We start from the raw sequence: 15,238 nt of genomic DNA on the forward strand, positions 1-15,238 counted from the left end.
ATACAAGCATAAATAAATTAAGTTCGTAGGATTTATTTCAGTCCTGCAAGTGTCTTTAAACTTCTACAGTTCTTCTCTATATGGTCAATAAATTTACTCCATTTGTCTCTCCTTGGTTTCTTTTACTTATTCTTGACTCGGGTCAACAAAGAATTCTACCATTTTCCATGTGGTAGAAGTGATCACTAATTGGGCATTTGCAAATCATGTGAATGAGTTAATCTGATCTCTGGTAAATTCAATCTCCAACTGTGGGTTGATGAAGATTGGGGCAACACCATCACTCTAAAAGGAACACAATATGTCCTAAATATCAATTTCTACTGGGCACTGTATGTGTCAAACAGTGCCGTCAAGATTTGAGAGAAAAGCAACTTTCACTTACTCAGCTTCAGAAGTTCTATTCAGATTTGCTTTATGCATACCTGCTTTTTTCAAGTCACAGATTGTTTTGCGGCAAGCATCAGTATGCTGTAGCATTGCCATCACCTTGTGAGGTTTCTGGGGGTTGCAGTACAAACTGGAAGGGCAGGTCATATTGTGAAGCCAACCTGCCCTGATATTGTTCACTTTGCCTGTGTGCAGCAGGGGGGAGGGGTGAAAATGTCCCTTTTAAGCTCATGAAAGCAAAGGACAACATCCTGTGAATATAAATATATTTCCCCAGGTCCCGTCTTTCCATGCAGCAACGTGAAGTGATTGCTTTGGATAGCAACTCCCAGCAGAGATGTCATTTTGCTATCTTCAGTATTATTTCTGTATGGAATGTGAGGAGCATAAGCTCCAGTCTCGTGCAAGGGGTGTCTTCTGTTTTCTTTCTGTTTCATGATGCAGAATTGAAAATGTGTAAGGCGCAGACCTTGACTTTTCTCAGTATGCTAGATCTTCCAAAATAGAGGCTGTCTGGTGTTGGTGTTGTTCCTCCCCGCCCCTAGCATTAACAACATGCAGCCAGGATGCTGTCAGCAAAATGAGCTGGACTGGGCAAGTGCAAACCCAAAGCGTACCACTGTCAGGGCCGTCTTAAGCTCATCGGGCGCCCTGGTGCAGGGATCCCTCAGGCACCCCCCACCCCCACTCTTAAAAAAAAAACACCGGGGACCGGTGTTTGGAAGAGGGCTCCTCCTGAGCTGTTGTGGGAGCTGTTGTGGGAGCGCACAGCCTTGGAGGGGAGGGAATGCAAGCAGGCTCTGGCGAGCGGTGCGGGGAGAGAAGGAGCAAGGCAGCGGCGAACCAGGACCGAGCAGGGACTGTGTGCCTCGCAAGGAGAAACGGACACAGGATCCCCCCCCAGCCCATCCCAGCCCCCGTCTTTGTCTCCATTTCCCTCCTCGACTTACCCGCCAGCTCGTCCGGCTCCAGCCAGCTGTCGGCATCGATCCCACACAGCACAAAGTAGTGCACAAAGCGGCAGGGCGTCGAGCCTGAGCCAGGCCCGGGGGCGCCGCACTACCGCTCATCCCTCCGCCGGCGTCTGCGATCTCTCTCAGGCAGGATCCCAAGCAACAGGGGCAGCGCCGCTAACGCAGCAGCACCAGCAGCAGCGCTCCTTCCATGGCGCAAGTCTGGCCGGTTGACGGCCTCCCTTGCCGCGGGGAGCACGGCCGAGCAGGAGGAAGACGAGGACGCGGCGCCGGCAGTAGCTGAGGCTGCAGCCAGTGCTCGGGCTCCGCTAGGCACCTTCCCGCCATCGCCTCTGTGCTGCGTTTCATTGGTAGAGCTGCTGCCATGTGGCATCACCTCTACCAATGAAACGCAGCGCCGGGGTGAGGGATGACCCTGGCACTGCAGAGCGGAACAGGGTCCTAGTGCCCCTGCTCCGCTCGTTTACCTCTCTCCCCCGAGTGGCGTGGCTGGCGGCCGTCCAGGAGGAGGGAAAGGGAGGTCGCCGCGCAGCTCCCCCACTTGCTGGGGCACCCCTCAGCGCCTCAGCGCCACTAGGGCCAATGGGCGAGCCGGCCCTGACCACTGTTACTATCAAAAGCCTCTCTCTTACAGGGTTGCATGTACAGAAGTTGCACATAAAAGAATTCTAAGTAAAAACATATTAAATGAATGTATTCAGTGAGCTAAAACGAGTCAAAGACATGGTTTGTGATGGCTTAGTTAGTGTGAATGCGGGGACTCCCAGATTAAAGATGCTAGCCACTATGCTCCTCCCTACCGTAGTTGTTCTGCTGAACAGCACTTTGCTAAGCCATGCCTTGGCTTGGCATGTTCATCCAAATTTGAGCTTGTGGCTTTTCCATGAGACCTGTTTCTTTTCTTTTTATAATTTTTTATTAGTTTTACATTAATTTATACATAATAACTTTAACAATTTCAACTCATAAAAATAAAAGGTTCCCTTCGAACCTTCAGACCTCCTCCCCTCCCTCCATGGGTTCCATTTCCAACGAAACTATGTTCTTTTTCTTTTTCTTTTACCGTTATCCCTCTGTTATATAATCATGGTTACCAAAGTTCATTTCACATTACAAGTGTCATTGTATCACTGCCAATGATTTTAACTGTTTTACAGTGGTCTTTTAGGGATGTTAAAAAGTTATTCCAATCTTTTAGGAATACTCTATCTTCCTGGTTTCTGACCTTTCCCGTCAGTCTCACCATCTCTGCATATTCCATTAACTTAGTCTGCCATTCTTCTCTGGTAAGCACCTCTCCCTCCTTCTATCTCTGGGCTAAAAGCATTCTCACTGCCGTCGTTGCATACATGAACAGTCTCTTCTCTTCTATTGGTAGCTCTTCACCTATTATACCTAACAAAAATGCTTCTGATTTTTTAACAAAAGTTTTGTTAAACATTTTCTTTAACTCATTATATATCATTTCCCAGAAAGCTTTTACCACTTCACAAGACCACCACATATGATTTTAAAAAGTACCCTCTTTCCCTTTACATTTTCAGTACAAATTTGAGCTGGTTCTATACATTTATGCGATATTACTCGGTGTTAAACACCAATGGTACATCATTTTCATATAGTTTTCCTTCAACGAACAGCAAGCAGTAAACTTTAAATACTCTTTCCATTATTTTTCCCATGTTGAAAATTGAATATTGTATCCAAAATCTCTTGCCCAGTGTATCATCACTGTTTTAACTTCTTTGTCTTTTGTGAACCATTCTAAAAGTAATGAGACATGTTTCAGCTGATATGCCAAGGCAAACTATGGCTTGGGTAAGTGTGGCACAGCAGTAAAACTACTGGGGAGGAGTAAAGCAGCTGGGATCTTTTCCCCAGAGGTTTGCCTTACCATGAAGTGCAAACCAGGCCGAAATGTTTCAAACTAAATTATTTCGATTTTGGAGGGGCTTCATAAATGAATTATCCTTGCAGGACAGCCTGGCATCCCAGGATTTCCAGGAGCTAAAGGTCTCAGAGGTAGAAAAGGTGACATAGGAGTCACAGGAGGCCCTGGGTCACCTGGTCTGCCATGTGACAAAGGCTTGCAGGGGCTGCCAGGACCCCCAGGCTCTTTTGGACCACCAGGCTTTCCAGGTAAGCGCATCATTATTATCCTTGTAAATATTCAAGTGGGTGTCTAAAGCATACATGTTGACCCAGGATGGCTAAAATATATTGTGGTTAGCAACCTTGAAATATTGGGTGCTTTCCAACAAATTACTTCTGTTAATGCAATTGTTTCCAGTTGCATGCATAGGCATGGTATACATGTGCATTGGTCAAAATAGGTGTGGCATCTCACTTTAAAAAATAAATAAATGCGGCACCATTTACGTACATAGCGCTACAAAGATCAGATATGGCAGATACATGCCTCAACTGTCTTAACAGTGTAAAATCGACACAAATAGGAAATGAGAGAGGCAGGCCAAGGCAGCTGTGGGGGGAATGGATGTGTGCATAGGCAGGGCATATAGAGGGGGAGCAGCAGGGGGGGGGAGAGAGACCCAACTTGTACACTCTGAACATCTGGCATTTCCATTCTTGCTGTAAACAATTTGATTTGGCCATCTTGTTTGCTCTCCTCCCCATGTACCTTGGCTTTATGAATGCAGCAGAGCAATTGCAAGGAGTCTGTAGAGCTATGGTTTTAACTTTTATCAACATTTTGATTTTTATTTGGAATATTATTTTAATACTGTTGTTTTAGTTAATTGCATTTTATATGTGCTTTTAGGATTTTATGTTTTGTAAACAACTTTGAGACGTGTGTGTGTGTGTATTTTCTATAAAAACATAGTAGTTGTTAAGGACATATTTTTGCATTTGGTGCATCTCTCCCTCCGTGCCCCTCCTAGGTTTACAAGGCTTCAAGGGTCCTAAAGGTGATATGGGTGCACCAGGCCCAGCTGGAATGAAAGGCATGCCTGGGTTTCCTGGAGTACAAGGGCCACCTGGCCTCCCAGGCTTAAGAGGAAAACCAGGTCTTCCAGGGGAAAATGGATTGCCAGGCCGCCCAGGGCAAAAAGGTAAATGGATTCCAAATGTAATGGTCTTTGTTTAGAAACAAATAGTGTTTCTTATCATCACCTCTCATTTCTTTGGTGTTCGAAAGCTAGGAGAAGGGCCATTTGGGATTTGCAGAGTCATGACCAAATAAGGATACACTATACTGGGCCCCAGAGATCCAGCCCATACTGCAATCCCCATTATCATGAAGAGAAAATAGATGCTTCATTGAGAATATTTATGGAAATTTATTTCCCAGTATGTGCTCACTTAGATCTTTTGTGATTTGCTGGAGCCAATCAGGACCAGTGTTAAGAGCAGAACAACATTCTGAAGAGTGAATTGCTGGCCCATGGCCTTCTCTAGAACAGGAAAAGTGTCCTGTGCAGTTACAGTAGGACTCCCACCTGTGGCATTATTAATCCAGCAATCCAGTCTTTTATTTAAGTGCACTAGAATCTACGTATTTCTTTCTGAAGGGAGCCAAGGGTCCCAAGGCATGCAGGGTTTCCCAGGACTCCCAGGAAGTGAAGGACAAATGGGAGCACCTGGTGTGAAAGGTGAAGAAGGACAAGCAGGTCCGCGTGGCCCTCCAGGAGAATGTGGGTCTATGGGATTAAAAGGTATGTAACTTGTTTCCTGAATTACTTTGGCATGTAGTGTGTTCTTTTTTTCCTAGCCAGATAAAGATTTTCTTAAGTTGGTAATAGGGCCATAGGAAGTTGCCCTTATACTGAGTTAGGCCACTGAGCCATCTAGCCCAGTACTGTCCACAACAATGTTGGCATCCGTCTATCTCGGGAGACAAATGGAGTGTGCCTCTGGGGGTGAAGTTAAACTGCTGCATTAGCAGCACCAAAGTGGCCTCGCTGGAGTGCCAAAGTTACTCCCAAAGTTAAAACACAAATCTTAAAAACTGTGAGACCATATCAGTTATTTCAAAGGCCTGGGAGAATAGAAGGGTTTTCACCTGCTGCCAAAATGACCATAAAAATGGTTCCAGTGAATCCTCCGTCAGAACTTGCTCCCCGCCATAGAGTTTTGTTAAAGCTATGGTTTGTCGTCTTGTGATTTCCTAAGCAGAAACAAGGAAGAGGAGTCATCTGAATACTAGAGTTTTGTTAAAGCTATGGTTTGTCGTCTTGTGATTTCCTAAGCAGAAACAAGGAAGAGGAGTCATCTGAATACTACAGTTCCCGTCCTCTAAGCACCAAGCAAATGTTTAATATGCGGTACCTGCCCAGAGCAGTAAATATTTAGGCCACAATTAGGAATCCCAATAGTAGGATTGGTGGGCGTGCGGGCAGCTATGCTGTCCTGAGCAAATCTCTGCCTACATTCAGTACATTCTACCCCTTTAAGGTGAAAGAGGACCTCCAGGAGAGGATGGCTGCGTTTTCATATTGAAAGAGAAAGGACAAAAAGGGGAGCCAGGCCTTCCTGGTGATAAAGGCATCCCAGGAACACAGGGTAAGCCAACTGCTTGTTTGCAGGTTACACAGAAACCAATAACTGTAACGTTAAGTCCAGACCCTAGCTGACATCTTCCATATGCTATCTAATTTTTGGAAGGCACTAATACATCTTGTTGATTTTGAAAGTTATTCACTAGTACATGTCTGCTGAAATTAAAAGGTGAATCAGACAGACCTTTTGTTTTCTTCGTCAACAACAAAACTGTTTATTGTGAGGACCATGCCTGGACACAAATATCAACACAACAGTAATTAAAAATGTTAAAATTAATTGCATACTATCCCAACAAAACCTTCATCCCACAAAACAGGAAGAGAAGGAAAACAAGCAACGAGTTAAACAGACGATGAAGGGGTCTTTACTTTATCATCCATAAATCTTTCCCTGGCTTTCATGGCCTTCATCACAAAGACCGCTACCACATGGGTAATTCGTGGGTGGGTTAGCATCAACTAACAAAATTTTTACTTTATCTTCGGGATTGATTATAGAGTTGGGTATAATTTGCAGCATCGCGTCTCTAAGGCCCAAGTAAATGGGGCAATAGAGGAGGTTTTCTTAGCCAATTAGCAACAAACTGGCCAGTTGATAACTAATCACTGCTCATGAGCTATTGCTTTATCATATGAACCCAGCCGTGTGCATTTACTGATAGGCACTATGCTGTAGGAGATTAGGCACCACCTTCATCATTCATGTTCAGTGACTGCAGTATCACAGGATAAGCAACGCAGGAAGCTGCTTCACACAGAGTCAGACCATTGGTACCATCTAGCTCGGTATCGACTACAAGGATTGGTAGCAGCTCCCCAGAGTTTCAGACAGGGAGTCTTTCCCAGTCCTACCTAGAGATGGTGGGGACTGAACCTGAAACTTTTTGCAGGCAAAGTGGATGCTCTACCACTGAGCTTACAGCCCTATTCAGTGATCACAATATAAATTGAGACTAATCAATATAAACTCACATTATAAGTGTCAAAAACCTTAATTGGTCTTAGGTACTTACTACACATCCCTTTCATATGACCTCAGTATGAGACCACTTCAACAAAAACGGAAACCTCTCCTCCTAAGGGTTTGTTTTTTAGTTTTTTAAAGTTATTGTCTAGATCTTACCAGTGTTTTTCTTCTAGGAAAAAAAGGTACTGGAGTACCCCCAGAAAAAAAACACTGGTTCTTACTACTGTGTTGTATCTACGTATCACACAGCAAAATTGTTCTGATGCACAATATGCTAGATTCCCTTTTTAATTCCAGGTTCTGTAGTTTTTCTGATTTGTTTCGTTTTGAGGGGAGGGTTTGCATTCCCTTCTGTGACTAGAAAACGTAACAACTTACAACAAGCTCTTGAAATAAATTCAGGTGATAAAGGCAACACTGGATTCAGAGGAATCCCAGGATCACCAGGCAGAAGTGCACTTCCAGGTACTCGAAAAGGCGAACCTGGCGATGCTGGACAGGCTGGTTTTCAAGGGCCTCCCGGTCTCCCAGGACCCGCAGGACTGAGAGGAATCACTGGCTTTCAAGGACCACAAGGTGACCAGGTAGGGTGAGAATATTGTCACAGCGTTTGAAAGTCTAATGCTGTATTTAGCCATTTATCTGAAGGACCCTTGAGGAAAGCCTTGGGGGGGGGGGGGTAAGTATGCAACATAATACTGGCACTCAGTTGTGGCACACATTCCCCCGGCACCCATGTCTCCAGTTTTAAGTGGCAACTGAATACTTGTATTTTTTGTCAGGCTGTATTGCGTGTTTTGCTGTTTGCCATTTTGTGTTTTTATTGTTGTAGTCTGCCCTTGGGTCATAGGATTAAGGGTAGGATACAGTATAAGTTTTTATCAGTAGTGGATGGTGTGGTGGAGTGGAGGTGCTTACCTGACCTCCTGGCAGATAATTGCTGGGAGGGGCAGAAGGGAGAGATGCAAGGCAGCGGCAAGGCTGCTGTGGTGCAAACCCATCAGCAGAGCCAATCCACCGTTTCTGCTGGTGCAACCGTACCACCTGCCCACCATCTCCCCCTTCTCTTTTCTGGTAAGCAGTAGCCAGCAGGTCAAATATGAATGAATAAATTTGCCTTTTACTTGCTTTTCCATCTCAGAGCTAATGATCATCATATTTACTGTTTTGTGCAATTCTCATTATGATCAGTGTCTTGAAGCAAGCTGAACAAGAAACTAATAGGTCTGTATTACAGAGTTTACACTGACCACTTACAAATCTTCAAGCAGCATAAAGTCTTCTGTGGGAAGAATAGAGATCAGAAAGGAGAAGGCAGGGATCCAGAGGAAGGCTGAAGCAGTTTCTGTTTTAGATGCATTCTTGCTAATTACACACAAACTCTTTCTTTCAGTTCTTCATATTATAAAAGATTAGAATTTGACACAGAAAACAAGACCCTCATTTATTTTTAATTTGCAGAGACAAGTGCTGTAAATTTTATGTATAATTGATGGGCATTCTTCTTTTGATAAAATAATTAGGGTGAACAGGGATTGCCAGGGATTCCAGGAAGTTCAGGACTTGATGGTGCAAAAGGATCTAAAGGTAATGCTGCAATAGTAACACATCTAAGCGTGACAGTTACTTTTCAGATTTCTGTTGATGCATTAGGGGAAATGAATACAGTGGAATTTTCGAGCGTCTCGGAAACCGAACAATTCGGAACCCGAACGCCGAAAACCCGGAAATGAATGCCTTGGAAATTGAAATGGGCGCGTTTCTCCATTTTCTCAATGGAAGGCCCATCGCGCCTTCGGATGTCAAACGTTTCAAAAGTCAAATGGTCTTCCAGAACGGATTACATTTGACAACAGAGGTACAACTGTATACAAATAGAAATAGTTTCTGGTAACAAAATACTATCATGCTGGCTATATACATTGATTAAAGATTTGATAGATCATGCTGAAGGGAAAGGCTGGCACCATACGAGTTTTATATGGCATTACACGATTTGGAGAACACAACAAAATGAGTATCATAAAAGGTTATTGCAAACTTTTGGGATGATAAAACAGAATTGAATTAGTTGAACATTACAAAACGATTGATTCAGAAACATGAAGATTCGTTTTGTGAACTAGTGTCCCTGCCTAATAAGTAAGCAGGTAAAGCACCTTTCTCTGTTTGTATTGAGATTGTCAAGACCAATATCCACATTTGTTCTGCTGCTGTGGTTGCACATTTTAGGCTCTTTTTTGTAGGAGAATCATTGACTGTAATCCTGCAACCATTTGACATATATTAAGATCCCTTGAAATATTCTCTACTGGCAAACAAAGGGAATTTATTTTTTAAAAAATGTAACTACAGGTTGTTTAAAAGTTTCAGAAGTTACTTATAACATGAGATGCTACTTTTGCAGGTAACAGAGGTGACCCAGCTGCCTCTTATGGTCAGCCTGGTAAGAAAGGTCCTGCAGGAGATCGAGGATTGCCAGGTGATGATTCTTTTGGTTATTTGGTTATCAATGGGCAAGGTATCTAATTAGTATATCTTCTTGTGTATTTATATCTTTTCACTAATTTGAGTCATACATTTATGGCTTCATGATTTGAAGCAATGATTTAATTCCAATCCATACTTTATGCTACAGACACATTTTTCATGTGCTCCCTGCATGTCTCCCAGCTGATCACGGTGAAGTGAAAGGACAATATGTCCCTGTAAATGCACAGGAGTGTATGCTGGGCACATGCACTCACATTTCTTGCACATTTATAAAGCTGCATCTCCCATCACACTTCAGTGTTCACCATGGCAAATATCAGCATGCATATGAAACTGGTGTGTAGAATGGCAGTCCTAGGGGCTATGCTGGTAGCAAGAACAAAAATTTGCTATCCTCCAACCTTTCTTTAGATAATCTCCTCCGTTGTTCATAGTGGGGGTTGAAAGAAACACTTTAAACAGCTTTCAATTTGACAAGAGAAACTGAAAAGCAATTCTACTTTTTTTTGAGATGTTGTGGGTCACAACTAGCATCAGTGTGTGGCAAATGCTGGGGCATCACTACTGATACTCTGAGCCACCATCTTCATTGCCTATGGCCCCAGTCCATTGCTGTGTCTGCAATGCTATGCTAGAATCCTTAGACACTGTGGAGGAATGAAGATGGCTATGGCTGCAGTCACCCAGTTGAGTACCCTGAGACAGGAGTTGCAGTTCTTTTCAACACAGCCGCTTGTCCTTGTTTCCACTGCCTGCCTATGCCACCTGGTAAGCTCATCAGGGGATGACAGTAAGATGGCCAGGGCCGTTTCAAACCTCATGCTAGCCTTGGATATTCAGTTATGCTGCTGTTACTTTGGGACTCTTGTTGCCTACCTTTGTGTCAGTCATTGCCTTCATCTGCTCAATCTTTATAAATGCAAATTAGTAGAAGCTGTGAGATACTTTAGGTTTTCAGTACAGTTTCATCCACAGCAAATGGTGGATGAATGGTGGAGTGAGATGTAGGGTTGCCAGACTCAATAGTGGACAGAACTTTTGTGCCTTTAATTGCCCTGCTCTCTTTTGAGTCTGGAAACCTTAAAGAGAAACCAGCAGACCCTTTGTTAATTTACAAGCAAAGGGTCTGCTGGTTTCTCTTTAAGGTTTCCAGACTCAAAAGAGAGCAGGGCAATTAAAGGCACAGAAGTCCTGTCCACTATTGAGTCTGGCAACCCTAGTGAGATGCCTTCACTCCATTACATCCTGCTCTATTCCGCTCATGGAAGGAAGCTGCAGAAGACAATATACTAATGTGTTTCCGAAAAGCTAATACACTTTGCCTGAGCAGTGAAGCATACCTGTGTATGCATGGAATTTGCCATTTAAAAACGGTTTCACTAAAAATATATTACAGTAAGAGTTGCTTTGTTTGTATGGTTTGGTTTAAGGACTTGATGGATTACCAGGGGACCAAGGAATCACAGGTGTCCAAGGGAGACCAGGAAGACAGGGACCCAAAGGACTAACTGGATACTCAGGAACACCTGGCTTCCCAGGTGAGGTGGAAGTGGGGGAAAAATTAACTGGACTTTAAACATAATGAGCTTTTATGGGCCATGATGACGCCAGTGGAAAAGGAAACATCAACATGCAATCAAACCAGAAAATACATGAAAGTCAAGATTATGATCATCCTAACCCCTGTGGGAAAAAGTCCAACAAGCTTTCCTAGCTGAATGGAAAGGTTCCATGCTGTATTTCTTTTAATCTCATCTTGCTGTTTTGTAATTATTTATTTGTTATTTTTACTATATTTTGTACATCAACTTGGGACATACATGAGAGGCAATTAACAATAATGTCATTCCTAGCAACCAGCATAATCATAAAATATATATTGAATATTATGGAGAAAATGTAAGTATTGTTTAATTATGAGGATTGTGTCTTCAACCTGCAGGTATCCAAGGAGCTGCAGGCGTTCCAGGAGCACCAGGTGAACAAGGTAATCCTGGTTTTTTGGGAGCTCCAGGTTTTCAAGGATTACCTGGCAGTCCTGGGAGAAAAGGTAACTATTGTGAAAAACATGTGGCAGTGAATGTAATGATATGGACCAAAGGTGATAACATAAATTATACATTACTTTGTGCTTTGAAGCAATGCAGAAGTGGAGAAGCGCAGGCCAGGAAGCACATACTATTAGCCCCTAAAATGATTATCAGGGGCCTGAAAAAAAACTGTTGAGTCAGCTCCTCCTCTACCCTCTTTGGGGCTGTTTAAGTTTTTCAGGTGTGCCCTGAGGGAAGGCAGAAACACAGAAGCCTAAGCCAGGGAGCTCATGCCAACAGCTCCTGAAGGGACCATTAAGTCTGCCTCAGAGAACTCTGTTTTATATTTTGTACCCTCTTCTTTCTTCCCCAGCATAGATCCTGGCAAAGATAACCCCTTGCACAGCCATTAACCTAAAGGGTGGGAAGCTCCCACTGGTGCTTTCATTCTCAGGCTAATTGCAGAGCAGGGGGTGTACTCACTCTTGTTGGAATTGCATCATATTGTCCCCTCCATTCTTTTTCTCTGTCTTGCAATATTTCAAAGGCCTTTCGGGACCGCCTGGATTAAATGGCCTGAATGGACTACAGGGTCAAAAGGGTTTGCCAGGATCTCCAGGTAAATAATGAAACTACTATTATAAAATTATAATTGGGGGGGGGGGTGGAATTGCTAGTAGAGGCTCAATCAAATATTACGCCACCAACCGGCATTAATTTTAACAATAAACAATAGATTTTAAATTTTATGTGAGGTTTGGCTTCAGCTAGTTAATGCTAGCATGGTGAAAATCAGCCCGGGCTTTAAAAACAGTGTTGTGGAATTTCTATTGAGGGCAACAGCTATGGAGAGTTATCCTTTTGCAAACCAGGTTATCTGTAGCATTTCAAACAGATATATACCTGAAAGGACCATACACAGATATTGGAACCCAAAGCCTAAACGTATGTGCGAAAGCACACATGCTGCGGTTACAAATATTATCCTCCAGCAACAGCCCCCATGCTTCATGGGGTATTGCTCTGAAGTGCTTACTGATCTTGAGCGGTCTTTTGGGAGGATAAAGGGGGCTGAGGCTGAAGGAGGAAGCTGAATATCCTGGGATATGACCTAGGGGCCATAGGGACCACAATTTCTTGAAAATCTTATTTTTTAAATCATTTTATCGCATGTGTCCTCCAAAGGGCCATGCTTTCTTCCTACTCTCCACCCCACAAATTTATTCTCATTGCAACTCTTTGAGGCAGGTTAGGCTATGAAAGAGCAACTGACTTGCCTCAGTTCCACATGAACAAGCATGGACATTGAGAAAGAGTTGGCCAACTTTGGATAGCTTCACCTGGAAAGGAAGTGCTTGGGTGTCTATGCATATGTCTTTCATTCATTAAGAAGCTTCATTCTGTGTGCATTTTTTATTCCCTTTATAAAGGTTTAAGTGAAATGGGGCCTGCAGGATGCATAGGAGAACCTGGGCCAAAAGGCAACAGAGGAGAACCTGGGCTACCAGGAATTTCCCGTCCAGGTCCCCCTGGAGATGCAGGACTATTAGGTCCTCCTGGTAAGAAGCAGTTTTCTCCATGGGAGGAAAGCAGCTAATCTATTACTACCCCATTGAAGAGCAGGATGTTGATGTTTGTTTCTTATTAAATGTCATGAACAGCAGCCAATAGGTTTCTGGGACACTCATGTAAGCAGATTTCACAAATAATTAAAGCACGGGAAATGCACTATGGGAAACATTTGTGTTATCTTAGATATATATGGTGCTGGAAAGAAAGAAAGTTTCTGCCACACAAACAAACTATAGAATCCACACAACATAGAGTAAAATGTATTTGCAATGAGGTTCCTATTGGTCAATATTCAACGTTTTGGTATGTCCTAAAATATAAAATAGCACAATAAACTCTCTTCTTCTTGCAGGCAAGCCAGGTCCTTCTGGGCCTGCCGGTCCTATGGGACAGCCTTCTGTAAATATACTTCCTGGGCTTCCAGGTGACCAAGGCCCTGCTGGATTAGATGGTGTTAGAGGTATGACTGGCATAATAAAGCAGTTAAAGTAGAACGAACCCTCCTATGTGCTAGACGTGCAGCAGAAATGTTATTTTCCAATTGAGTTTGAGAGCAGGAGAGGGTCCTCCTTTTGGAGACAGTAATCAAATAATCATCTCTGCTATACCTTTATTCTGTAAACCACTTTGAAGGCCATTGGCACTGAAGCAGACTTTAAACAACAACAACAGCAACGTACAAATATTACATATAAACTGTTGGCTGTTCCTAAACCAAATACGAGAAACTGAAGATTCAGGTATAAGGGCTATAGCTACTTTAAGTGGTAAATAATGTTGATTGAAGCTCCCAGGTTCACTCCTCAGGATTTCCCAAGTAGGACTGGGGCGGGAGGGAACTCTGGAGGGCTATTCTCAGTCAATATAGCCAGGGTAGTGCCATCCAGATGTGCCCTACAACTCCCATCTTCCTTGATTATTGGCATGCTTTCTGGAGCGGATAGGACCTGTGGTCCAACAACAGCTGGAGGTTCACCACTTTACCCACCCTACGTGGAGGTATTACTGAACTACAAGGATCAGTAGTCATATTCTGTATGGCAACTTCCTGTGTTCTTATGATCCAACCCAAGGATATTGAATACTGTTCTGTCTTCCTATCCAAAGACCACAATCCCCACCCCCCAATTGTTAAGGAGACATGTGTACAAGCTTGCTTCGGCCCACTATCCTTGCTTAGTATGCTTTTTCCAACAGTACTTAATTTTCATTCCAGGTCTCCCTGGCAAACCTGGTCCTCCAGGGAAGACTATTCTCATTAAAGGAGACCCAGGTGACTGTGGGGCTTTGGGGGCACCTGGGGTTCCTGGTCCTCCTGGCAAACCTGGACCTAAAGGTATCACGGGAAATCAAGGAAGAGAAGGCTCAAAAGGTATGGCTTGAGATAATGAGTTTAGCATACAGCAAATCCAATAACAGAACTTTCTTAATTCATCTGAATTCTCATTGTTAAGGTCCAACAGGAAACCCTGGCCCACAGGGACCTCCTGGTGCCCCTGGAGAGCCTGGAGATCAAGGTTTGCGAGGATCAACTGGTCCTTTGGGTCCCAAAGGTAATACCTAACATTTTTTTATACCTTGCATTATGCAGTGGCCATTCTGAATTCACATTTGGTCATGTTTGCAATGCTCTACCCAGCCACACAGCTAGTGAGAGGGGGGCATTGCAGTAGATTTTCTTAGTTGCAACCCACACATAAAGCAAATATTCTAGGTCAGAAGAATGGAGGAGATCCACACTGCAAATAGGTAGAGGTAGAGGGACCCCTGACCATTAGGTCCAGTCGTGACCGACTCTGGGGTTGCGCGTACAGCTTCCAGGTCATGTGGCCAGCATGACAAAGCTGCTTCTGGCGAACCAGAGCAGCACATGGAAACACCGTTTACCTCCCCGCTGTAGCGGTTCCTATTTATCTACTTGCATTTTGACATGCTTTTGAACTGCTAGGTTGGCAGGAGCTGGGACCAAACAACGGGAGCTCACCCCATCACAGGGATTCGAACTGCCGACCTTCTGATCGGCAAGTCCTAGGCTCAGTGGTTTAACCCACAGTGCCACCTGGGTCCCCTGCAAATAGGATTAGGCAGCTAATACAGTGCATCCCAAGTCCTCCCTCCTGCTTTCTAAACCCATCTCTACTTACACATATGACTGCTATACCACATCTGGAAGAGCAGACTTTGCCAGTAGCACCGAAGTTCTACTCTGTCCTTTCATAGCAACGTGGGTCACATTGTTCAATTGGCTGAGTACTGGTTCAGCAACACAGTCTGTGATGTAGGTCTGCG

General features: G+C 43.8%; 1 protein-coding gene across 12 annotated transcripts in view; it reads left to right on the plus strand.

Annotated features, from left to right (window-relative positions):
* The window catches only part of COL4A4 (collagen type IV alpha 4 chain), a 75,692-nt gene that overhangs the window by 48,208 nt on the left and 12,246 nt on the right, over positions 1–15,238 (plus strand). For all 12 annotated transcript variants that reach the window (XR_009557583.1, XR_009557588.1, XR_009557587.1 and 9 more), the window contains 14 exons: positions 3,342–3,503; positions 4,268–4,438; positions 4,898–5,041; positions 5,781–5,888; positions 7,257–7,438; positions 8,378–8,441; positions 9,262–9,336; positions 10,778–10,885; positions 11,290–11,397; positions 11,925–11,996; positions 12,808–12,936; positions 13,302–13,409; positions 14,166–14,321; positions 14,404–14,502. Coding sequence is in view for 2 of the 12 variants with exons in the window: in XM_060274539.1 (XP_060130522.1) it covers positions 3,342–3,503; positions 4,268–4,438; positions 4,898–5,041; positions 5,781–5,888; positions 7,257–7,438; positions 8,378–8,441; positions 9,262–9,336; positions 10,778–10,885; positions 11,290–11,397; positions 11,925–11,996; positions 12,808–12,936; positions 13,302–13,409; positions 14,166–14,321; positions 14,404–14,502 (1,686 nt within the window). In the remaining 10 variants the exon portion in view is untranslated. The remainder of the gene's footprint in view (positions 1–3,341; positions 3,504–4,267; positions 4,439–4,897; positions 5,042–5,780; positions 5,889–7,256; positions 7,439–8,377; positions 8,442–9,261; positions 9,337–10,777; positions 10,886–11,289; positions 11,398–11,924; positions 11,997–12,807; positions 12,937–13,301; positions 13,410–14,165; positions 14,322–14,403; positions 14,503–15,238) is intronic.

The sequence above is a fragment of the Zootoca vivipara genome, chromosome 5 (assembly GCF_963506605.1).
Source record: "Zootoca vivipara chromosome 5, rZooViv1.1, whole genome shotgun sequence".
NCBI classification, from domain to species: domain Eukaryota; kingdom Metazoa; phylum Chordata; class Lepidosauria; order Squamata; family Lacertidae; genus Zootoca; species Zootoca vivipara.